The sequence below is a fragment of the Dromiciops gliroides genome, chromosome 3 (assembly GCF_019393635.1).
Source record: "Dromiciops gliroides isolate mDroGli1 chromosome 3, mDroGli1.pri, whole genome shotgun sequence".
In the NCBI taxonomy this organism is placed as follows: domain Eukaryota; kingdom Metazoa; phylum Chordata; class Mammalia; order Microbiotheria; family Microbiotheriidae; genus Dromiciops; species Dromiciops gliroides.
Window position 1 is genome coordinate 56711251 of NC_057863.1, and position 23967 is coordinate 56735217.

At 38.3% G+C, this 23967-nt stretch overlaps 1 protein-coding gene across 17 annotated transcripts in view; it reads left to right on the plus strand.

Annotated features, from left to right (window-relative positions):
* TRIP12 (thyroid hormone receptor interactor 12) overlaps positions 1-23967 on the plus strand; it is a 173910-nt gene that overhangs the window by 64787 nt on the left and 85156 nt on the right. For 14 of the 17 annotated variants that reach the window (XR_006355722.1, XM_043996483.1, XM_043996488.1 and 11 more), the window contains 2 exons: positions 19311-19436; positions 20277-21079. Coding sequence is in view for 16 of the 17 variants with exons in the window: in XM_043996483.1 (XP_043852418.1) it covers positions 19311-19436; positions 20277-21079 (929 nt within the window). In the remaining variant the exon portion in view is untranslated. The remainder of the gene's footprint in view (positions 1-19310; positions 19437-20276; positions 21080-23967) is intronic. The other 3 variants (XM_043996494.1, XM_043996495.1, XM_043996496.1) reach the window with 1 other exon arrangement.

Consider the following 23967-nt stretch of genomic DNA (forward strand, 5'->3'; position numbering starts at 1 on the left):
ACATTATTCTATTGTAGGCAATGATCTAGAGTTTCACCATCTCAACTCATAAAACTACAGCTTTGCTAGTTTTTTGTTACTATATGCCCAGGAATATGGTTCTCTCTGGTTGCTTATGGTCATCAGGTATATACATAGATATTAAAGTTAATGGATCCCTTGAAAATGAAACTTTGATATAAAACCAGCTGTACTAGAAATTATATTCTCACAAATCATGAGAAACAGATTTTGCTTTGATTAATAGTTATGAATAGGGCCTTTTATGTAGGCTATCAGAGGAGAGATTCTACTAATTCATCAAAGGATATTTACAGTTAGGAGAAACCTCAACACATGCATTGCCCATTAGTTTAAAAGTGTGTAGTTATTTCTCATTACCTAGTTTTCACATCATTCCTTTTTCAGTATTTACTTGATCATCCCCATATTACACACTCACTTCCCATTCCCATTCTTTACTTTTAGCAAAGGAAAAGAAGTAAAATTGATAATCTGTGCAATACTCCCTATCTGTAGTTCCCTACTTCCGCTGAAAAAAGGAGATGAAACATTCACTTTAGCAAAATTCTAATATGCAACGTGTCTGATTTTATTTATGTATTTTATACCTCTTATCACGTTGTAACAAGGTTTTTTGGAAGACTAAAATTTTACTCATTTAGCAGGAGTTCTTAACCAACCAAGGGTCCATGAACTTGTTTTAAATAGTTTGATTATTTCTATATAACTTTTTCATTTATAATCTTGTACATTTTATTTTATGAAATTAAAAATACCCCAAGAATAATGGGTTCACCGGAATAGTGCTCTTGTAAAATTCACCTATTTGCATAGTTTTATTTTTGTTGGAGATTTTAGTGTCCACTTGCATTGTTGACATTCCTTTTCTCTTCAATGTATCTCTTTTGTTTTGGTCCATGGAAATTTCTTCACTACATTTCAAACATTAATAGTTTGATTTCTTTCCCCCCCAAAATACAAGTATTTTTTTTTCTCTTTGGCTTTTTTCTGGGAAAATGCTTAGTTTAAAAAGCAAAAAATATGAAACGTGTGATACTTGTATTATGCCCTTTTGAAGCATTTATGATTTGTCTTTGCATTTTGATGACCTGTAACTTCTAAATTGACCTTTCCAGTTTTTAAATTTTCTTTTAATTAAAACAAGTTTTCTTTGTCAAATGTGTTAAAGGAGCTAAAAAATAGCTGGAGGATACTTGCACTCTGTCAAATGTGAGGCTGATCTTTGCTATTTTTATTTACTTATTTTTTAAAAGGTATATTACTTCTCAGTCCTGCTGTGGAACTTGTGTGAACGTCTAATACAAGTTCAGCCAGGCCCCTTAACTTGAGTAAGGGTACAGATTTGAAGGCGGTGGCTTGTCTAATCATTAGTGCCTCATAGAAAATACATACCCACAAAGTGGATGTGTGTATTTGTATTTATATTTATACATTATACTCAACAGACGTGAGTGCATATTTGTGTGTGCATACCATCTGGAATCCTTGAACATAAAAGTACCCCTTTACACCTGATAATTGTGTGTGTCTCTCTGAGAGGTGAGGGTTGTAGCAGGATGGTTTAACGGGGGTGGAGCCCTTTATGGAATCACTTCCATTGTGCTGACTCACTATGCATGTGCATGGTTGAGTGGTCAGGTAGAAGGAGATATTTGCTGTTTCTTTTGGGTTTTTTGCTTTTTAGAATAAATTGGTCATTACGCTGTTTTTGAGCTCTTTGAATACTTGTTCATTTTTCAAGAATACAGATCAAATAGACTTAAAACATTCTTTTTTTTCTTTTAGTGAGGCAATTGGGGTTAAGTGACTTGCCCAGGGTCACACAGCTAGTGTCAAGTGTCTGAGGCCGGATTTGAACTCAGGTCCTCCTGAATCCAAGGCCAGTGCTCTATCAACTCCACCACCTAGCTTCCCCACTTAAAATATTCTAAATGATTGGGAGGTGTTCTTGGATTGGTATTCTGTAGAATTAATTATAGATAGTGGTTTTTCTTGCTCTTTTGCCCTTACATTTATGTGATTCTTTTTTTTTTTTTAGTGAGGCAATTGGGGTTAAGTGACTTGCCCAGGGTCACACAGCTAGTGTCAAGTGTCTGAGGTCGGATTTGAACTCAGGTCCTCCTGAATCCAAGGCCGGTGCTCTATCCACTGCGCCACCCAGCTGCCCTGTGTGATTCTTTAAAAACAATAACTTTAATGTTTATATCCAAACTATCTAGTCATCCAAGGCAGCACTAAGATATCTCATTTGGAATTCCATACAGAGCCAGTTTCATTACTCTTGTTCATTTGGTTTTGGAAAATGTTTTCCCATCTCACCCACGGTAGTGTTTGCTATGGAACCTCTTTCCCACTGCTAATGAGAAGGGCAGCGTCCACCTGCTTCCTTTCCGACTAAGGCTGGTTTGCCCGGGCATTCAGTCCTGCTGCCCTCCAGCCTTTATTCCTTCTGACTCCTTGGGCAAATTTCTGAGATTCCAGACTTAATGTGGATAACCTAACTACATACACCTAGCTCTACTGTAGCTTAGAACTCTAGAACATAAGCAGTCTGTCTCCCCAGAGACATTGTAGGGATTACAGATGTGTACCACCATACCTGCCAATTTGGCAATTCTAAAGGAAGTGTTCCAAAATTTTAATGCTGGAAATTTTGGCATAGGTTCAGAGATACTTAGTTTGAAAGGTTAACATGTAACTTAATCTTTTCTCATATTCTTATTCAATAAACACCAAAAAGAAGCCTGAAGTTATTCTATGGAAGGCTTAAAGGACTCTTCTTTTGGAAGAGTGCCTTAAGTGGTTTATAGAGAGGAAATGTTTGCTGTGCATAAGTTGTACTGTGGAGCAGAGTGAGGCAAAAGTGTCCATTTATTTAGGTGACAGAGATAATTCAATTAAGCAAATATTGCCTACAAGGTACTGATGATGCAAAGAAGAAAAGTGGCCATTTTTCTTTGAAGGAACTTACCAGTCTCCTGGAAAATAGAGGCAGACATTTTCAAATCTGTAACATAAGGTCCAAGGATAAAGACAGAGAAGAGGACCAATACCGCATGCTTTGTGAAAACTGGAGGGATAAAAAATGTCTTTGATCAAGGGAAAACCAAGGAAACCTTCACAGAAGAGATGGAACCTAAATTCTACCTTGGTGCAGTAGTGGGGCAGTGAGTGCTATATTTCCATGGGGTTTGGCATACACGGAAATGAAGAGTAGCAGGAAAAGAGAAGGCATTAGTTAATCTAATTTGGTTGGAATATAGACTATACGAAAGGGAATAATGTACAGTAATAAAATCTGATTTGGACCTTCCACAGCATCTCAAGAAAATGGTCATTCTTCTCATAAAGACCATTCTGTTTCCAGCAGCTCTGATTATTAGGAGAGAACAAAGTTTGTTTTAATAGTACGTACTTTGAGTAAGAACCCAAAGCTCTGCCCTACTTTTCCCCTAGTTTCTCAATAACAGAAAGGAGGAATTTTGTCCTTGGATTTCTTCATGTGCTACTGGTGCTGCCACTGCTACAATTAACTAACTAGCATTTATATGCCATTTGGAAGCTTGCAAAGCACGTTACATATGTTCTCATTTGATTTCCACAAAAACCTTGAGAGGTAGAAGCTACTATTTTCCTCATTTTAAAGATGAGGAAGCAGCCTCAGAAAGCTTTTCCTCAGGGTCACACAAGCTAGTAAGTCTCTTAGGTGGGATTTGAGTGTTGTGTTTTACCAACATTTTGTCACCTCTCCATGTGGGCTTTACTTCAGTTATTACAGTCAGTGTGTATTTGCTTCTTTTTTCTTTATTCTGCATCATTTTACATAAGCCTTCCCATGTTTATTGGAATGTTTCTTCAGAGTTGTATTTCATCGCATTCATTTATTTTTTAGCCCTTTCCTGATAGTCGGGCGTGTTTTCTGTTCTCCAACAATGTTGCTGTGAATGTTTTTCTACATTTGGATCTTTCCTTGCTGTCATAACCGCCTTGGGAAATAAGACCAATAGGTTGTAGAATCTATTGGTCATAGGATTCGAACATTTTAGGAACTTACACGATTGCAAATTGCTTTCCAAAATGGTTTGACCAGTTACATTAGACAAACAGACCAGTATTTCTAAGAGAGAATACAATATTCAGAACACAGTATTCAAACACAGTTTGACACACTGCACAGTGGAGAGAGTGCTGAGCTTGGAGGGAGGCATATTGTGGTTCAAATTTGGCCTCAGACACTTACTAGCTGTGTGACCCTAGGAAAGTCACTTAACCTCTTTGCCTCTGTTTCCTGAACTGTAAAGTGGGGATAATAATAGCACCTATCTCTCAGGGTTGTTGTGAGGATCAAATGAGAGAATAATGGTAAAGTGCTTAGCACAGTGCCTGGGACATAGTGACTGCTTAATAAATGCTAGATGCCCTCATCAACTGCTGCTGCTATTCCACATATCCTTGAAGGTGGTGCTGCCACTCCTAGAGGGTTTAGGATTTTCTCTCTTGAATTAATCACCTTTGCCCCTTATCTTAGTTCAAAGACTTATTTATACAGAAAAACAACCGCAAAGTTCTTTGAGCATATAAGCTAATCATTGATGTCATAACATAAAATAGAACTCAAGGTTAGATGATTCGGGGGGGTGTGTGTGTGTGTGTGTGTGTGTGTGTGTGTGTGTGTTTAAGCATTAGGCTTACTCATTCAGACTCATTCATGTATGTGTGTGTACATGCAAGGCCTATTTTCTCCTAACCTTTAGCTGATGTACTTGGTTCTATTTTCCTTCTTATTTTTCATTTTATTGAGGGAGGAGACAGGATTGTTATGAGGATCAATTGAGGTATTTGTGAAGTGCCTAGCACAGTGCCTGCTTCATGGCAGGTACTATATATTTATAGATAGCTTATCTCCCCCCCTCCCCCCTTTTGTTTTAAGTGGGAAAAAAATTGACTTGAGCTATGTATTTCCGATTGTTTTCATCCTATAACTCCTTGAAGTCATCTCCCACTTTTTTGTGTTTTCCTTTATTCTCCAACAAAGAGAAGGCTCTTCTCTAGTCCAGCCCCTATCCATGTACACTTGATCCTGTTCCCTCTTACCTTCCCCAGCAGATTGCATTGGCATTCATCTTCCATTGTCTCCAGTGTTCAGGTTCTCTGACAGTTGGTTCCTTCCCTACTGCTTTCAAACTGCCTGGGTTCTTTCCCTTTCTTAAAAGACCTTTACTAAGCACCTCAGATCCCCTACAGCCATCTTCCTTATGTCTCTCCTCCCTTTCTCAGGGAGGCAAACTTCTTGAAAAACTGTCTGCTCTCCTTTCATTTACTTGCTCCACAACCCCTTGCAACCTGGTTTCTGATTTTATCACTTAAACTTCTTAATTGCAAAATCTGACTCTCTTCTCTCAATATTCATCCTCCTTCTCGACCTCTTTGCTACATTCAGCACTGTTGACCATTGTCTCCTCCTGGATTCTGTATCTGGGTTTTCTTGGTGTTGCTTTCTCTTAGTTTTCCTGCAAAATGTCTTAGTCTTCTTTGATTCCCTATCATATCTTCTAACTTGGATGTTTCCCAAGGTTCTGTCCCCAGAACTCTTCTCCTAGTCAGCTCCCATGGGTTTAATGTTCACATCTCAGCAGATAATCCCCCAAACTATTTATTTATCCATCCAGACTCTCACTTGAGCTTTAAAAGCCACAACACTAATTGCCTCTTGGCCATTGCACACTGGATGTCCAGCAGGCATCTTAACCTCTATGTTTTGTCCTAACCCTCCCTCCCTTTCTGGTCTTAGACAAAGTGAGAACTGGAAAAGACCTTAATTAAAAAGGGCAGGGGTCTCCTGCTCTATCTGGGGTTACCTCCAGTCATCCTCCTCTGTATCTTGCCACTGGACTCAGATGACCCTGGTGAAGAGTGGAGGCTGACTTTGCAGAGCCATGCCTCACTTAAATCCAGTTCACTTGCAAGCTGTGACATCATCCTCTTGATGTCATTGGACCTCCTCAAGAATAAAGGACAACAATCTTCCTTCCAAATTTCATACTTCTGTCAAAGGTCATCCATTCTTCCATCTTGACACAAGCAAGTGCCTGGCAAGTAGGTAATTGACTATCGAAATATCTGTGAATATATGCAGTGAATCCTAAGTAAATGTTGTAAGGTAGAGGTGTCAAGCTCACAGGGGCAGGCCAAATCATATTAAAATGTAAAATGCAGGACCACTTCGAAATGGTTAATTTGTGGCTTTCTAAGTTGACATGGCTGTAGGAATCCCTTTCTACTTGAGTATGATACCATGTTGTAAAGTACTGCTACAATTTCCTTCTTTATAGTGGGCTTGGTATTGTATTCCTGATTCCTTGCTTAATGTCTATGGGAAACTATGTGCGGGGAGTCTGGCGTGTCTCGGGGTGACTGTCCAGCTATTGCTGGTAAAGCCATTGGCCAACCCTTCTAACTATTGCCTTTTATAGAGAACAGCCCAGAGGCCCACATCTTGGAGGATATTTTTAGCAGCTTTATAGTAGGGAATGGTTTTTGAGGCATGTTTATAATTGAGGGTTAACTACTTAGATTGGGGATATGTAATTTATACTAATCACACCACTCTTTGTTTTGAATTCATGAAGGAAATTTTATATACTACAGATTTTGGGGAGGGGTAATTTGGGGAGGGAAACTTTGAAATAATTGTGTATTAAGGATACCTATGTGCAAGTACTATTAGTGAAGCTTAAACTTTTTAGCCATCCAAAGCTGTTATCTTAGAAGTAGCTTCCATTGTCCATGTTGTAACAGTAGCTTGTAAACAAACCATGTTTCAAGGTTTAGCTTTGTTACATGTGTTATTGTATTTATAGGTAAGATTTATTGATGATTTAATTCTGATATTTAATCTGAAACTCTTTGGTAGGAACTGAGGTAGAAAATCATATAGAATTTTATATTATTAGGTATGTAAATAAATTTGCAAATTGGCCTATGTGCAGTGTTATTTTTCAGTATCCTTATTTTACTAAGTATGAACATTAAAGATGCTACCTTCCAGGAGCTTCAAGTGTTAAATACATAATATAATTGTTTTTTAATAGGTATTATTGGCTAGAGGGGAGAATGAGAATAGGGATGTGCCTGAGAACAGTAGGAAGAGGGTGGAGGTATATGTGCAGTGATAGGTATATAGTGACCAGATAGGCTGAGAGGAAATGAAGACATTCTTTTTAGTGCTGCTATCCTCCATTGAAATAAGGCAGACCCTGTAGAGCCTCTCTCTTACTATTTCTGTCCCTTTTCCACATGTGGAAGAATACCTGTACTATTGAGAATTCAGTAGATCTCTGCTTTGGGGAGCCTGGGGACTTGTACATTATCTCACACCTGCAGATTTTCACTGAATGAAAATGCAACAGATATTTATATGTAGATATATAAAATAATGCAAGAAGGAAGACAGACTAGAAGTTATAATGCCAAGAGGCAAATTTAAACTCTTAGTTATTGCTGATATTTGGAAGAACAAGACCCATAATTGGAATGTGTCCCTGGAAGGTTGTACCATATACTTATACTGATACCAAAACCTATACCTAGACATACATTGGTATATACATATGCATATATATGTATATGTGAATAAGGTATGTGAGAAGAGAGGGTAAGGTAGCATTGTAGGGGGGGGTAAGTAATCACAGTGATGAAAAACATTTGGATAAACAGCAATGAGGTCAAAACAGATGTGCTGTCATGTCTTCAAAGTATACCATGTGTAGAGAAATGAATTAAAAAATTACATTTTAGGAAAACAGCTCACAAGCTTGGTCTAGAAAGAAGGCATGGTATCTCATTGATGAATGACTTTAACTCTCTGGAGAGGTCTCTCTGCCCGTTCTGGAGCAGCTAATACTTTCGAACTTGCCTACCTTACTTGTACTTTTTTTTTTTCTTAAAAAGGTGCAGGAATTGACAAGAATTTTTATTTAAGGTGTAATTATCACCAATAAGGAGGAACCGGATATAATGCCATATGAAATTTGGTTGAAGGAAGTGTGAGGATGTTGAACCTGAAGAAGAGACAACTTTGGAATGACATGCTAAGTGCTTTCAAGTATCTGAAGGATTGCTGATATTTGGACTGCTTTAGGTGCTAGTGGGTTTTGCCTCATTATAAATCTTTAAACATAGAAGCTTGATTAGTGATCCCTTGTTGGGTATGATGGAAAGAGGTTTAAGAAGTTATAGGTTGGACTGGTTTTGATTGGAACTGAGATCTTTTCCAAGGTCCATGATTCTGTGAAATCCAAATTATTGCCTAACCTTTGCAGGGTTGTCCATAATCTGGTTCTTACCTTCTCCTCCTCCTCCTCCTCCTCTTCCTTATTTTTGGTGAGGTAGTTGGGGTTAAGTGACTTGCCCAGGGTCACACAGCTAGTGAGTGTCAGGTGTCTGAGGTCACATTTGAATTCAGGTCCTCCTAAATCCAAGGCCAGTGCTTTATCCACTGCGCCACGTAGCTGTCCCTGGTCCTTACATTCTTTATACTAATATTCTTCAAACTGAACTCAAAATAATCCCATAGCTAATTTACTGGCTTGGTTGATGAGTGAAGTATCCAGCTGAATTGAGTTTTTTTGGTTAACAGTAAGGAAACCATAGGGAGATATGCAGGTAGCTCACCGTAGCCTTGGGCATCATTAGTGCCAGAGAAATTAATTTTGGGGGGGTTTGTTTTGTTTTGTTTTGGCAGAGCAATGGGGGTTAAGTGACTTGCCCAGGGTCACACAGCTAGTGAGTGTCAAGTGTCTGAGGCCGGATTTGAACTCAGGTACTCCTGAATCCAGGGCCGGTGCTCTATCCACTGCGCCACCTGGCCGCCCCCGAAATTAATTTTTAAAAAAATGGAGTGGAAGGGGAAAACAGCGCTTAGATTTTTTTATTGTTAACTGTTTTGACACAATTATCACTTCTCAATAACTGAATCCCTCTCATAGTTCCTTATTTTTAAAGGCAGTTAAACAAAACAAATACGTGATTGTGACTGTCAATACATGTAATTTTCTGCTCTTGGAGTTTACCATTTCTTAACAGAATGGAAGTGCTGACAACAGTTATTCTTTATTATAAATTAGTGTCTGTTAACATCAGTCAGCATCCTTTTATTCTATTTGAGTTGTTCTGTTCATCTTCATTTCTTTTATTATGGTCGTTGAGGTTATTCCTCCGTTCATACACTTTGTTCTTGTTTCTCTGAATTCTTTGTAATATACTTTAGAGCACTGCAATATTCCTTTAAATTCACATACTGTAGTTTGTTTTCATCGATGTACATTCTCCAGATTTTTTGCTCCTCTAGTAATATTGCTATGAATGTATTAGTACCTATGGGACCTTTTTTCATCACTGCCCTTGTAATATATACCCAAATCAATAACATTTATTAAGTGCCAGCTGAATGCTGGGCACTGTGCTAGGCCCTAGGATTACAAAGTCAAAACTATACACTACCTTCCTTTAGAGAGAGCTTACATTTCCTCAGGCAGTCAGCAAGCATTTATTAGGCATCTACTAAGCGATACTAAAAGAAGGCCAAAATAGAGCCCTCTGCCATCAAGGAGCTAAGAGGGAGATGGCATAAGTACGGTAGATAATGGATAGAGAATAGAGTAGATGGAAGGAACGTTGAGAGGGGAAGGCGTGAGCAGCTGGGTGAGCTGGGGAAGACCTCCTGGGGGAAATGGGATTGGAGCCGAGTCTTTGAAGTAAGTCAGGGTGAAACTGAAGTCAGTGATGGTGGGGCAGAACATTCTGGCGTGATGGACAATGGAGCGGTGTCCTGCTGGAATGAGGAATGTGTGCAGGAGCTAGGGTCTGGAAGACCATTAAATGTGTTGTTGTTTTTTTTTAAAGTTGATAGAGATTGTGGAGGTAATAGGGAACCACTGGAGCTCATTGATGAGGAGTGACATGTTTATAGCAATACTTTAGCAGAGTTGGTTGCCTTGGTATTGGAGTAGGGAGACCTTTTAATCAAGAAGACAAGGTAAAAGGCTATTGCATAGTCTAGAGAAGATAGGATTAAAAGGGGGGTTACATGGATGAAAAATCAGAGCTGTATAAGCAGTGGTGGGACAGATAGCAAAATAATCAGGAGAAAGGCGATGGTAATAGAAACCTAGTAGGGGGTTTGGGGGGTGAAGATGGAGGGTAGGAGGAGAGGTGAAGGGAGAGGGAGATTCACAGTATTAATCTCTTGGTGAATGAGGAAATTGGTTATTGGATTTGGTAATTCAGACATCATTGGTAACTTGGAAGAAGACAATTTAATTTGAGTGATGGGATCATAAAGTAGATTATGGAAGAGAAGTAGAGGCACCTAGTGTGGGTGACTTTCTCAAGGAATTAGCCACAAGGGGGAGGAAAGATACAAGACAATAACTAGTGGGAATGGTAGGATGAATTTGTAGGCAGCTGGGAAGGAACCAGTGGATGGGGAGAGCTTTGAAGATGAGAGAGAGAATGGGGGGGGGGTAATGAGGATAATTTGCTAGAGAAGTTAGGATTATTGATTGATTGATTGGTTAAGGGTGTCTGTAGAGGAGTTGGCTTTGTTAAGAAGGGCCACCTTTTCATCTTAAACAAAGAATGAAGGAGGAAATAGTAAGGGAAGATGTCTGAATGATGTGGAGGAGCTCTGAGTAAAGTGTGAGGCAAGGAAAGGCAACATGCCTCTGTATCTTTGTGTATGCATGTGTAGAATATGTTCATAGTGTTATAGATGTAGTCTTACACCTTCATTTTGTGGAGAAGGAAATTGAGGCTCAAGGAAGTTAAGTGGCTTGCCCAAAGTTGCAGAGGTAGCATGAGTCATAGGCAAGATTTAAACCCAGGTTGCTTTTCCAGTATATATTCTACGTTCAATATATGCAAAAGAAATATATGGGAATTTGGGGAAGGAGGGAGCAACTAACAGCTGGGGGATCTGGAAAGGATTCATGCAGAAGGTTGTGCCTTAGCTGAATCTTGCAGGAAATAAAGGATTCTGAGGCAGAGGTGAGGAGGGAGTGCATTCCCAGCATTGAGGACAGCCATTGCAAAGGCCTAGAGATGGGCCAGGTATTCTGTATGTAAAGAAGAATAACAAATGAGTGAGTTGTAAAGGCAGATTACTATACTCAACCTATGAAGGGCTTCAAATGCCAGATGTAGGAAACAATATTTGATTCTGGAGATAATAGGGAGCCCCTGGAGGAGTGAACACTTTGGCAGCTGTGGAGAGGATAAATTGGATTGAAGTGAGACTTGAGGGCAAGGAGACTAATATCATAAAGTTATTGGTATGGCCCTGATGAGAGAGAATGAGGTCCTAAACTATGATGGTAGCCATGTGAGTTGAGAGAGTCAGGAGAGCCATGAGATAGGAGCGACGGGATCAGACAGTTGTGAATGGATACGTCTGTGCAGTGACAGAATAAGGAGTCAAGGCGTATAACAAAGTTGCACACTTGGCAGTCTAGGTTAGTGGTGCCCTTGAATGAATGGGGAAGTTTAGATATAACCAGTTGGGGACCTTTTTTTCTCCACATAATTTGAAATTATTTCCAGAATAGTTAGACCTCTTCATTCCTATACTGGTGGCTTGTTAATGTACCTATTTTCCCACAGCTCCTCTAACATCGTACATTTCCATATTTTATCATGTTTGCTCATTTGATGGGTGTGTAATGATATCTTAAAATTATTTTCATTTACATCTCAATTTGCAATTTGGACCATTGTTTTCTGGTGGTATTTATTAGTATACCTTTTTTTTTCTCTGCAAACTTTGTTCCTGTGCTTTCTCTTGCGTAAGGAGTTGTAGTCTTAAAAATTTTCCATTTACTATAGTTTGTGGAGTGTCGAACTTAAACATCCTAGGATCCCTGATTTTTTTTTAAATGCAAATTCATGTCTACAACTTTGCTTTTGGTAGCTGAATTAATTTCATTCATGCATAGACCTTTTCATTTTACATAAATAAGATCTTTTATGTTTTATCTACTTGTAGTTTTTCCTTTAATATGTGATTGTAAAAATGCCTTTTTATTCTCTACTTATTAAAAAAATGAGGCCTTTTATGTTTAGGTTATCCATTTGAAATCTAGCATATTTATGCCATTAAAAACGCATTTTTTTACCTCAACTGTTCTGATTTTTGCAGCCTTTCTTGACAAATAATGAGTACCTCCCCAGTTCATTGTTTATCACCTGGTTGTTTCAAGTTCTTCTGTGTTATACACACATGCACACACACACTTCAATTTTTAAAAATAGTACCAAATAATAATTTATTGTTTGTTTTATTCAAAATATAGGTAATGCTAGGTTTTCATTCCTCTTCTTTGCCTCATTTTCTTTAATTTCTTGCTTTTTTGGTATCAAATTTTTGGTATGAATTTTGTTATTTCATCTTAGTCCATAAACTATCTCCATCTCATCAGTTAGATACACAATTTTTATTATATTGGTGTGCCCTAGTCATGAACATCTATTATATATCCAGTTATTTCACTTGTCTTTTATTTTGTTAAACACTTAGACATTTTCTGTCTTGCATTTTGTGGTTACTTTAAATGGAATTTTTCTTTCAGTCATTTCCTCCTCGCTTTTCTTAATATATGGAAATGGTAATTTTAGTAGGTTATTTTATATCCTACTTATCTGCTGAAGCTATTAATCCTCCAGTCTCATTTCTTTGATGATTCTCAACAGTTTCCAAGGAAGCCTTCTGCATACAGAAATAATTTCGTCTCCAGTTTTCTGGTTTTCACTTTGTCTTTTCTTATTGTAGAGGCAGCATGGCAGAATGAATAGAGTGCTAGCTTTTCGAGCCTGAGTTTATTCTCCTAGCCAAGTCATTTAACCTCTCAGTCCCTCCTCTATCACCATGCCTTCCCAAGATTGTTTAAGATAAACTTTGGAGAATGGGCAGTTTTCTTTTTTGTTTGGTTTTTAAAAATCACTGACACCTTCCCCCCCAAGGAGGGGGCAATGAAGGTTAAGTGACTTGCCCAGGGTCACACAGCTAGTGTCAAGTGTTTGAGGCTGGATTTGAACTCAGGTCCTCCTGAACCCAGGGCCTGTGCTTTATCCACTGCGCCATCTAGCTGTTCCCCAAATAAATCACTGACTTTTCAATCAGTGAAGATAGTTGTTTCCTTTACACCCTGTATGAGTTCTCTTCCCTTTTCCCAAGAGAAAGAAAAACAAAACGTATATACAGTTAAGTACGCTGGTCCCCCCCCCCCCAATTGTTCATGTATTCCATCTAAACTCTTTTTCTTTTTCTTTTTCTTTTTTTTTTTTTCAGTAAGGCAATTGGGGTTCAGTGACTTGCCCAGGGTCACACAGCTAGTAAGTGTTAAGTGTCTGAGGTTGGATTTGAACTCAGGTCCTCCTGAATCCAGGACTGGTGCTCTATCCACTGCGCCATCTAGCTGCCCCCTCCATCTAAACTCTTGAGTCTTATCACCTTACTGTCTTCATGAGTCCTATGGAATTGTGGTTCTTCATTGTGTTGATCTTTCTTCCTCGATGAAATCACAGGTCCAGCCAGGTTTTTAGAGTCTGCTAAAACTAGCATTTCTAAAACTACATGAAATCACAGTGGAAAGAGAGGGTGTTCTTGCTTTAATCTTGAAGTAACTGGGAAACATTCTTGTGTTGTGCTTTTTGTTTTTTAAATGAGATGGTTTTAGGCATCCAGTAGTTTTTAAAATCAATAAGCCAAAATCCTGCAAGTTAATTCTTTTTCCCCTTTCACTTACTTTAAACTGAGCTAGCAGTCTCTTAATCCCCAAATTTACTGGCCTTTTCTCAATCCTAATCCATCTTGGTCTTTCTGTAGTAATTGACATTGAAGATCCACCCTTTCTTATCTGAATTTGAGTGTCACTATTCTCTTGGTGCTCCCCCTACCTATCTGGCTGTTCTTTGTCAGCTTTGTTGATTCACCATCTAATTTTGAGTAGAACCCCAGGGCTTTGTTCTGACCTCTTTCTTTTTCCTCTCTATGCTAGGTGGTTTATTAGACTTGGAGTTGGGAAGACCTGAGTTCAGATTTTGCCTCAGACATTTAGTGACCCTGGTTGAGTTATTTCATCTCAGTTTGCCTCAGTTTATTCATCTGTAAAATGGGAATAATAATAGCCCCAACTTCCTAGGATGTTGTATGGATAAAGTTAGAAAGCATTTGCAAAAGACACGTTCCTGCTTATCCTACCAGTCTGACCGCTGTCTTTTCTGCGGGATCCTTATCCATGTCACACTTGCTGTCCTGTGACGTTATACTCAAGGATCCTAGTATCCTCTCAGTCACCCAGGTTCTCAGCTCACTGGCTGTCCTCCAAGCCTGGAATGTTCCCCTTATCTCTGTTTCAGGGTGTTTTTCTTTTTAAGCTAAAGGTCATGGTTGGGTACTTGAATGAATAAATGTTGTCATTTTGCCACAAGTCTTACCTGTATTTCTCCCCTGTTCTGACACTCCTCCCTTCAGTTTAGGCCCTTTGAGATTCTTCTGTAATTTAAATGAAGGGGCCCCTTTGGCTTTTGTTTGATTAACTTTTCTAAAGGGATCTCAGTGTCTCTAAGTGGGAAAAAATATATATAAATAAATGTTCAATTAACAATAACTTTGAATTGGCTTACATTTCAATGTGATTGATTTTTATTTAAGGCAAAAGATAGACGTGTGAGGAGATACTGTTTTTCTTCTCTTGTCTGCCGCCTCTGGGGCCAGTACTGGATATTGATTGAAGAAAATGGTTTCAAAAGTTTACATATAATGTTAAAGCTGTAAGGGACCTCAGATCATATTGTTCAGATCCTTATTTTTATAGATGAGAAAGCTGAAGTTCAAGGGACTGGAGTCAGTTTGCTTAGTGTTACATGTGGCATAACCCACAATCACACTTAACCTTCCTTGATATGTAGGCAATGGTTTCCACTACACTAAATATGTAATAATCTTGATGAGCCTCCTTAGCTTTTGCCTGGGCTTTTATTAATGCAGTATATGATAGATGCATTATCTTATTAAAATAAAGTTAGAATAAAGCTGGAATAGGTAATGAATCTCATATATCATCTTTTACATTTGCATATGTATATAGAGATCCATTTTTATTATAAACAAGTCAAATACAGACTTGAAAATAAATGAGAATTGGGACAGCTAGGTGGCGCAGTGGATAGAGCACCGGCCCTGGAGTCAGGAGGACCTGAGTTCAGATCCGGCCTCAGACGCCTAACATTTACTACCTTGGGCAAGTCACTTAACCCCAATTGCCTCACCCAAAAAAAAAAAAGAAAAGAAAAGAAATGAGAATTCTCAGGGGATTATACAGTGTATTTGCTTTAGAGAATAAACACTTGTTTGGCATTGAGTCATCAACTATTCCCTTGTTTTTAGTAACTTTTTTTTTTTTTAGTGAGGCAATTGGGGTTAAGTGACTTGCCCAGGGTCACACAGCTAGTAAGTGTTAAGTGTCTGAGGCCGGATTTGAACTCAGGTCCTCCTGACTCCAGGGCAGGTGCTCTATCCACTGCGCCACCTAGCTGCCCCAGTAATTTTTTTTTTAATGTTAAGATGTGATCTCTCTTTGGGATGAAGGGAGAAAAGTTGTGTGTAATGTCTTTAAAGTATAAGTGAGTTGGTTCTTTTTAATGTTTTTTATTCCATTCCATCTTCCTTTCCTTTCTTAATCATTCTATTTCTTCCTTGTACCCATTTAACAGAAATCATTAAGTGTACACAATTGCTGGTTTTGACCCATAGCTTCTAACTAACCCCTTCACAGTTTTTCTGCTCCCTTCCCCTACTCTCTTCTACCTGTTTTCAGCCTAGTCCCAAGGAAGGACTGAGTGGAGGAAGGAATTGAGTGAGGTATAGAGGTAAGCTTGTATATCCTAAATGGGGGTTGGAAATGTGATGCCAGCCAGGTATGTGTTTTTTCTAGGTGGGGCATGACTTATTTGCAGAATGTGAAGGTTGGTGTCAGTATGTGCCAGTAATCCTGTAAGGAAGAAGTGGAAATATATTTACAGCATTCACATTTTGTAAAGTAATCACTTACCCTTATGACCTACCTAGTTCTTCTGTATACATAATGGTATCAAAATATACATATTTCTAGTCTGCATTATTAATAGGGATCCAAGTAGATCCAAGTTGACTTAATGGATTCTTAAATTTAGTTTTCAATTCATTCATCTCCAGAGTTTTAACTCTTCACTAAAATAAGTGTATTTGTCACATGTTATCATTATCAAGCAAGGAGTTGGTTGCTATGTAAACCTTTCTTGAAATGAGGCATATTACCTTTCTTGAGTTTTTGTAGTGAGTGAAAGAATTATGCTGGGATGTGGAAGTAGAATGAAAAGTGTTCAATAAGTTTGGCTCTACTACTTTTTTTTTTAAAGGTAAAACTTTTTATTTCTCTCACTTGAGAGGTTTCTCCATTTTCTGATTTGCAAAGGGTTCAGACCAGATTATTTTTGGTTTTAAAATACAATAGAAACACCTTGGGCCCTACTTCCTGCATAACGATGTCTTTTGGACTCTGTGCTATGAGACTAGCATAGGGTGAAACTTCCTCTTAACTAAAACCCTTTGTCTGGGGTCCAAGGCATTGATTTACCTTGTACAGAAATCCACTTGCCCATAGGGATAATTTTAATGGCAAAATTAAAAATCCAGCATTTATGTCATTATGTTTTATTTTTAAAGTTAAGCAGTGAATCTTATTGTCATTTTTGATGAAATGATAAATTACAGAATGAGGATTTTAGCCTAATATGTAAAATCCCTTCCAACTCTTGGGTAGACAGATAAAAGCTCAATAAAATGTGTTTTTAACTATTCAAGCTATGTGTCAGAGGTCAACTCGTTGAAACTTTGAACTTTAAGTCAGTTGTCACATTCACTCCAAGTAATGGAAGTCTTGTGATTTACAGTTTGGGAATGTATCATTCTGTTGGATAACATCTATTATGTTGTTCTACTTTCTTACAAAGTTCCCAGTTCTATTTTATGTCTTAAACACTGAAAATGACACAGCCAATATTTAAAATTTTTCCTTTGGGTATGCTAAATAATTGCCAAGAAGGACCGGATAGACAAATGAAGTAATTCTCCTAGCTGTCCCCATTCACTTCTAGTGACTTCCTACCCCCGAAAAAAAGAAAATTGACTTATAAAATTTATTGATTATCTTTAGATATTTTCTTGTCTAACTATCCACATGGCGTTGACGTGGGATGAACTTTTTTTTTAAACACAAGAAGATTGGTTTTTAATGAATTGTGCAGGTATTAGATACCTAGAAAGAAGTCAATATCAAGTAATGAGAAACTAACAGGAAAAAAGGGTGGGTGTGGAATTCATTTAAATTTAAAGGTTAAGAGTGTTCCTCTTCTTGGAGGCTGATTAAAAGTTTGTGGCACAGGTAACCAAATGGCCAGTTTGGGTACTGTATATTTCCTATTTTTTCTTTTGAGTTTACTTTTAGTATTCTTAATGAATTAGCATTTTAAGTTTTTTTGTTTGTTTTTTAAAGAAAATTTGCATTCAGAGATTTAAAAAAATTTAATTAGACCAGGCAATTTTATCAAGGAAGCCAAAGGCTTCCATCGCTTAATAGAAAGAAAAATCACCTTGCGGTTAATGTTAGGACTTCATGTATATTGTTGTATTTTCTTAAGTTAGGTAATGAATGCCTAGTGTGTTGGTGGATACTTAAACTCATATGCTTGGTGTGCAAAAATGCACAGTGCTAAAGAGAGAAAGTAAAGAAGGTTTTTATATTTTAACATATAAAAATACAAAAAGCAATGATATTTCTGTCCAAAGAGGGAACATTTAAAAACTGACATATAATCAGTAAGAGATGTAGACTTTTGAGAATTCAAGTTGTTTTTACTGCTAATTTTGATCATCTCTTCAAATTTCAGTTTAGAAAAATTGGAAAGGGTGGAAAAAACTTTTATTCTTTCTGAAGAGGTCTTAGAGCCAAACCACTGACTATAATCATTTTTGGACATGCCTTACACATGCAGTTTGTTAGACTAGTCTAGTGGTTGTTATTTTAAGCCACTTAATTTTTGGTACCTTAGGAGGTTCCATGTTTTTAAAAGCCAGTAAATAACTTTGTCCTTAATGAAATACTTCTTGATTACAGGGAAGTGTAATTAAGTGTATGGTAAAGCATCATTTACACGTGTACTCTCTCTTCCTTTCTGTATGTCTCCCTTACACTCCTCCTCTCCCTTTCATTTTGCCCTTCCTTGACTCTTCTCCCTCTGTCCTGCCTTGGGCAATTGTTATTCTTCATCACCACATGATCTGAACACATCTAATAGTTTAACTGAGTATCATGAAAGCATATTCTCTTTGTTGTTCAGTACAAAATGGAGCTTGAGGACAGTTCTTGCCCTTTTCTCCCCTCAAGCCTTTCCCAGGCATTTAATTGACAATAAAGGTTTTCTGCTTCAGCAGTGAGTGTTCTGAATCATTTCATGGTAGTATCACTTGTAACTGCTCTCTAAAAAACTCTTTGGCTTTTGCCATAAGGGTGCTTTCCCTCCCCCCCTCCCCCCCCAAAGTTTTGATTTCTCAATGAATATCACTTTCATACTGACACCAGGCTTTCAGGGTAGTTAATCCATCAGAATCTGCATTAATGCAAAAATGTTTTGTTTAAGATCTCAATTTGGAACTCTAGCTCCTCTGCCTTCTGTGCTCATTATTTGAGCATGAGTTACACAGTATGAGCCTGTAGAGAAGTAGCATTTAAAAAATAATTGGGAAACTTCACAGCAAGTGTCTTCTCGATAAGATCCTCATGACTTTGTTGTCTTTGAGTATGCAGTTTGCAAAAGAAAAATGTCTGTTTGTAAAAATCACATGTTCATACTTAATATGCTGTGAAATCGTGATAGTATTGAGCAGCCCACAACAGTGCTATATAAAAAATGAATTGTAGAAGAAAATTCTCCTAAGTGTAAAAAGAAAGCGTAAGTGCTTTTAAGTGATTATGATTGTTTACTTTTAAGATGAAGTTTGGTGTTACAGCATTATTTTATAGAGTTCACAACTTAATCATTTTTGGTAATGTGTTTACAGAAAGGCAAAACCAAAATAAAGAATTGCGGGCCCTCGTTTCTGTTATAAGTTTTTTAAAAAAAGACTTTATCCGAAGGATTGTGTTTGCATCTCATTTTCCTGATAGCTTTCTGTTTTGGTTTTCTGCTGACAGGTCACATTTAGGGCAGGCAAAACATAAGGCATATAGCCCTCCTGAGAGTAGAAAATCTATTTCTAAGGCACCCAAAGTGCAGTCTAATACTACTTCTGAACAGTCAAGGGGACACATTTCTAAAAGGTAAATCTTCCCATTGCTTATATATTGCCAAGGCATAATTATTTGCACTTGAGAATTGCATATCATTTAAGGTCATCAAGTTACTTTAAAGTTATGTGTTTAATAAATGTTTTGCTTTCCTTGGAAAAGTTTTACTTTTAGAATTGGTTTTTCATCTCTTCATTGCGATTGAGTCTTGAACGTTCCATAGAAATGTAAAATTTCTCTTATGATTTTGAGATTCTCTTTTTGCCTTACCAAACCTATGTAACTATATACTATTAACTTGGAACTTATTTCAATTGTGTTTGAAACAGCTGTGCTTATGATTTTATGTCTCTTCCTCCCCTCCCCCATTTAAGATTTAATTGGTAGCAGAGGTAAGTCTTCTAGAAAGCTACTATTTGTAGTTACAAAGTCCTGGAGAATCCTTTTACCATTTTGTTATCATTCTTAGTATTGATTCATTTAAAGAAGTAGAAATCAGATAGATATATCATTGTCTTGATTGTCTCATTTTCTACGATTCTTTCCCTTGTAATAAATTCTTAAATTCATATTTTCAGTTTTGGACAAGGAACATGATTTATGAATCTAAAAAATGCTGTATTGCATCCATCCTTAACAATAACATTTTTATAATGCTGGGTTTTACTGTACAGCTTGAGCATGAAAAACACATCCTGTGCAAAGCAGACACTTGATTTTATTTGAGTCCAGTTGTGAAGCTCTGTGTTTTGTTTGGGACTTTTTGGAAAGTGTGGATTCTTGAGAAGCTTTTAATTTGCTGCAGAGCCTGAGAGATTCTTACAATCCATAGGAGGAGATACATAGTAACTTTGTTATCTTCTCTCTTCATAGAAGCTGCAGTTCATCATCTGCTGTCATAGTTCCACAACCAGAAGATCCAGACAGAGCCAATACTTCAGAAAAGCAAAAAACGGGGCAAGTGCCTAAGAAAGACAGTTCTCGAGGAGTGAAACGCAGTGCCAGTCCAGATTACAACAGGACCAATTCTCCGAGCTCTGCTAAGAAACCCAAAGCCCTCCAGCATACCGAACCTTCCTCAGAAACCAACAAACCCCATTCTAAGTCAAAGAAGAGGCATTTAGACCAAGAGCAGCAGCTGAAATCTGCACCATTGCCATCAACAAGCAAGGCGCACACCAGAAAGGGTGGAGCTACCGGCAGTTCACGAAGTCAGAAAAGGAAAAGGACAGAAAGTTCTTGTATAAAGAGTGGTTCAGTGTCTGAATCAACTGGTGCTGAAGAGCGATCAGCAAAACCCACCAAGCTGGCTTCAAAATCGGCCACCTCAGCCAAAGCTGGGTGTAGCACCATCACCGATTCTTCTTCTTCTGCCTCGACATCTTCCTCGTCTTCTGCAGTCGCCTCTGCTTCCTCCGCTGTGCCACAAGGGGCCAGAGTGAAACAAGGCAAAGACCAAAACAAGGCCAGGCGTTCCCGCTCAGCATCTAGTCCCAGTCCTCGAAGAAGTAGCCGAGAAAAGGAGCAGAGTAAAACCAGTGGCTCTTCTAAGTTTGATTGGGCTGCTCGTTTTAGTCCTAAAGTTAGCCTGCCTAAAACAAAACTGTCTCTACCAGGGTCTTCTAAGTCAGAGACATCAAAACCTGGACCTTCAGGATTGCAAGCTAAATTAGCAAGTAAGTTGAAAAATTTGGTTTTAATTTGTGGTTTGTAGGAATTAAAAAAGTGGCAGTAGTAGATTATTTTCATTTGGAATTGGTGATTTTAAATTTGTTTTGGGTATATAAACATATATATCCATTTTCTTCCTTAATATGTGAAATGGAAAAAAGATGGTTCAGTTTTATTATATCAGCCATTTTATTTACAGTCTAGGAAGTTTCTTGATTTTCTTTATTTTTACTGCCCCAAATAATATTTTATTTAGTGACATTTTTAAGTGCCCCAAACAGAAGGATCCTTGAACCTGATTGATGAATTTGCATGGCTATTTGTAAAAGCATAGTTGTTTCTCTTATGAAAAATAACTCGATGGGTGTTGGGTTGGGAGATGGGCTTTATTCTAAACAATTTAACTATTACCAGTAAGTGAATAACAAAAGAGATGCAAATAAATGGAAGAGTAAATGTCACATAAGGACTATTTTGTTTTCTCTAAAGTCCCTTCAACTTTAGAACTTTGGGGTGAGTTGGCAGGGGGAAGGTGGCACACTGGCATCTCTTGCTATTGTGGCTAAGCCTGATTTGGAAGAGACCGGCTGTAGGGGAAACGCTTCCCAGCTGAATCTTCCTAGACCTCCAGTCACCCTCTCCTCCCTTTAAGATGATTATACTCCCACAAGGCCCACTTTAAAAAACCAAACTCTGTAGTGTTCTGTTCACACATTATTATAAGTGAGAAGCAAATTTTATCCACCTACATAACTGAAGGTTTTGTGGTGAAAGGTGTATTGGATAAGAACATCTCTCTTTTCTTAGACATTTTACCCTGGTAGTCTTCTTCCTGTGTTTGTATTAAGGGGTTATTCTTCTTGGTAGGAAGGTGTCAGAGACTTGTCAGTAGTTGCTTATGGTTGGAGTAACCAATTTAATGTTCTTTTTCTGTTTGTTCAGTACTACAGTACATAGTGACTCTCAGTTCCTATAAGATGCTCTACTGTCCTTTACCTCACCTTGAAGGCTATGACAGCAGAACACACATTTTGGCAGGACCTACCAAAATAGAAAGGCTGCAAGTGCAGGCCCAACAATGGACTAGTTTCCTGACCGGAGGGGGCTTGCCTAACTAAGTTTGGAGAGTTTCAGCCACCAAAAAGTGGGCCTTCACGGGGTAAAGTTTTTTTGGCCACCACAATTCTGAAAACTATCTACTAAGGAAGGAAGAAACGGGCAGCTACATGGATGATGTAATTTCCCTCTTTGATCAAAGAACTCCCTATTTTTACAGCCCTTAAAGCCCTGCAACTAAACAACATCGTTTATCCTGCTCAGATTATAGGTGATCGTGTTAAGTTAGCTGGTTGGGCCTGTATGTTAAAAACAAAACAAATTAGTAATAAGATATAGTATTCTTTATTTGTCCTAGAAACAATGTCATGACAGTGAGGCATTTGTTTTAACTGTCAGCTTTGCTCTAACCACTCACTCCGTCCTTCAGGTAGATCTCTTCCTCAAAGGGCATATCTCAAATCACTTGCTAGTGCAGAGGTCTTTAGAGTCTTCTGTGGCTGTGTGGATCATATGTACCCTTTAGCACCATGACAGTTAAACTAGACCTCCTTTCCTTTCCCAGCCCACCCAGGTATTTTTTCCTCAGAAGTCCGTCTTTTAGGAGGACTTTAAGGCCCAAGCATGAAGCAACTCTTGTGTCACTGTCCTTAGGAATTCAAGAGATAGGGAATTTCTGCATCTTCTTCCTATACACAGAGGAGTTGGCAGATAAGGATCCTGTCTGGAATTGGCTACTAGGATTTCCTGGGCTGCAGGGGTCTTGAGTCAGGAGCTCTGATGTGACCACTGTATTGGATAAAAGCAACATCATAGTTGTTAACATAGTAAGTAGTTTTTGATGATAAAACAAAGTTCTGGTCCCTTTTGTTGAATGTTATATTCATTCATAGTTTATCCAGCCCGAGTACATGGGTAATATTAAATATACATAATTTCCCTTTGATACGGCTCAATAATTGGAGGATTTGGAAGAGCTAAGTAATGCAGCTAAGCTGTACAAGTAACTGGTTTTAAATAGGCTTTCACACTTGTTTGCCTTAGGAGCCCAGGAACTTCACATTTTACTTTACCCTGTGAGAAAGTAATGGGATTTTGGCAGATACTCAAAGGCCCACCTGGAGATTAATCACTGTGATGTTTAAAATCTAAATGTATGGTCGTAAATGAGAAGCTTTAGCACCAATCTTTGGGCATTAAGCATTTATTAAAGCACACTAGGTATTAGTAAAAAAGGAAAACATGGGGAGTTCAGAAAGTTAAGGCCTATCTAGCCTAGAGTTCCAGTCTGGTCTGTTTCTTCCTCAAGTCCTCCACTATGAGCCAGCTTCAACCATGAACTTCTCTCAAACTAAATGTGGAAGCTTTTTATAGGTCTGGAGCAGAGGTGGTCCTTACTCACTGCTTCAAGCTGATTGGTAGGTGTCATTCAAATCCATTGGTTCACTGGACTTGAAGGTGGTCTTGAGTTGAGTTCAAAGTCCTTAGCTTCCGAGAACAATACCTTTTTTTTTTTTTTAAGTGAGGCAATTGGGGTTAAGTGACTTGCCCAGGGTTACACAGTTAGTAAGTGTTAAGTGTCTGAGGTCGGATTTGAACTCGGGTCCTCCTGACTCCAGGGCCGGTGCTCTATCCACTGCGCACCTAGCTGCCCCAGAACAATACTTTCTTAAGGGCCAGCCAGGTGTGGTTACAATCTAATTAACTTGAAGTAGGTTAATCAGCAAAGTCAATCACTCTCACTTAATTGAATCAGTTTAGATTAGTCTCCAGGTGGGCCTTTGAGTATCTGCCAAATCCCATTATTTTCTCACAACCCTAAGTCTCAAGGCTATTC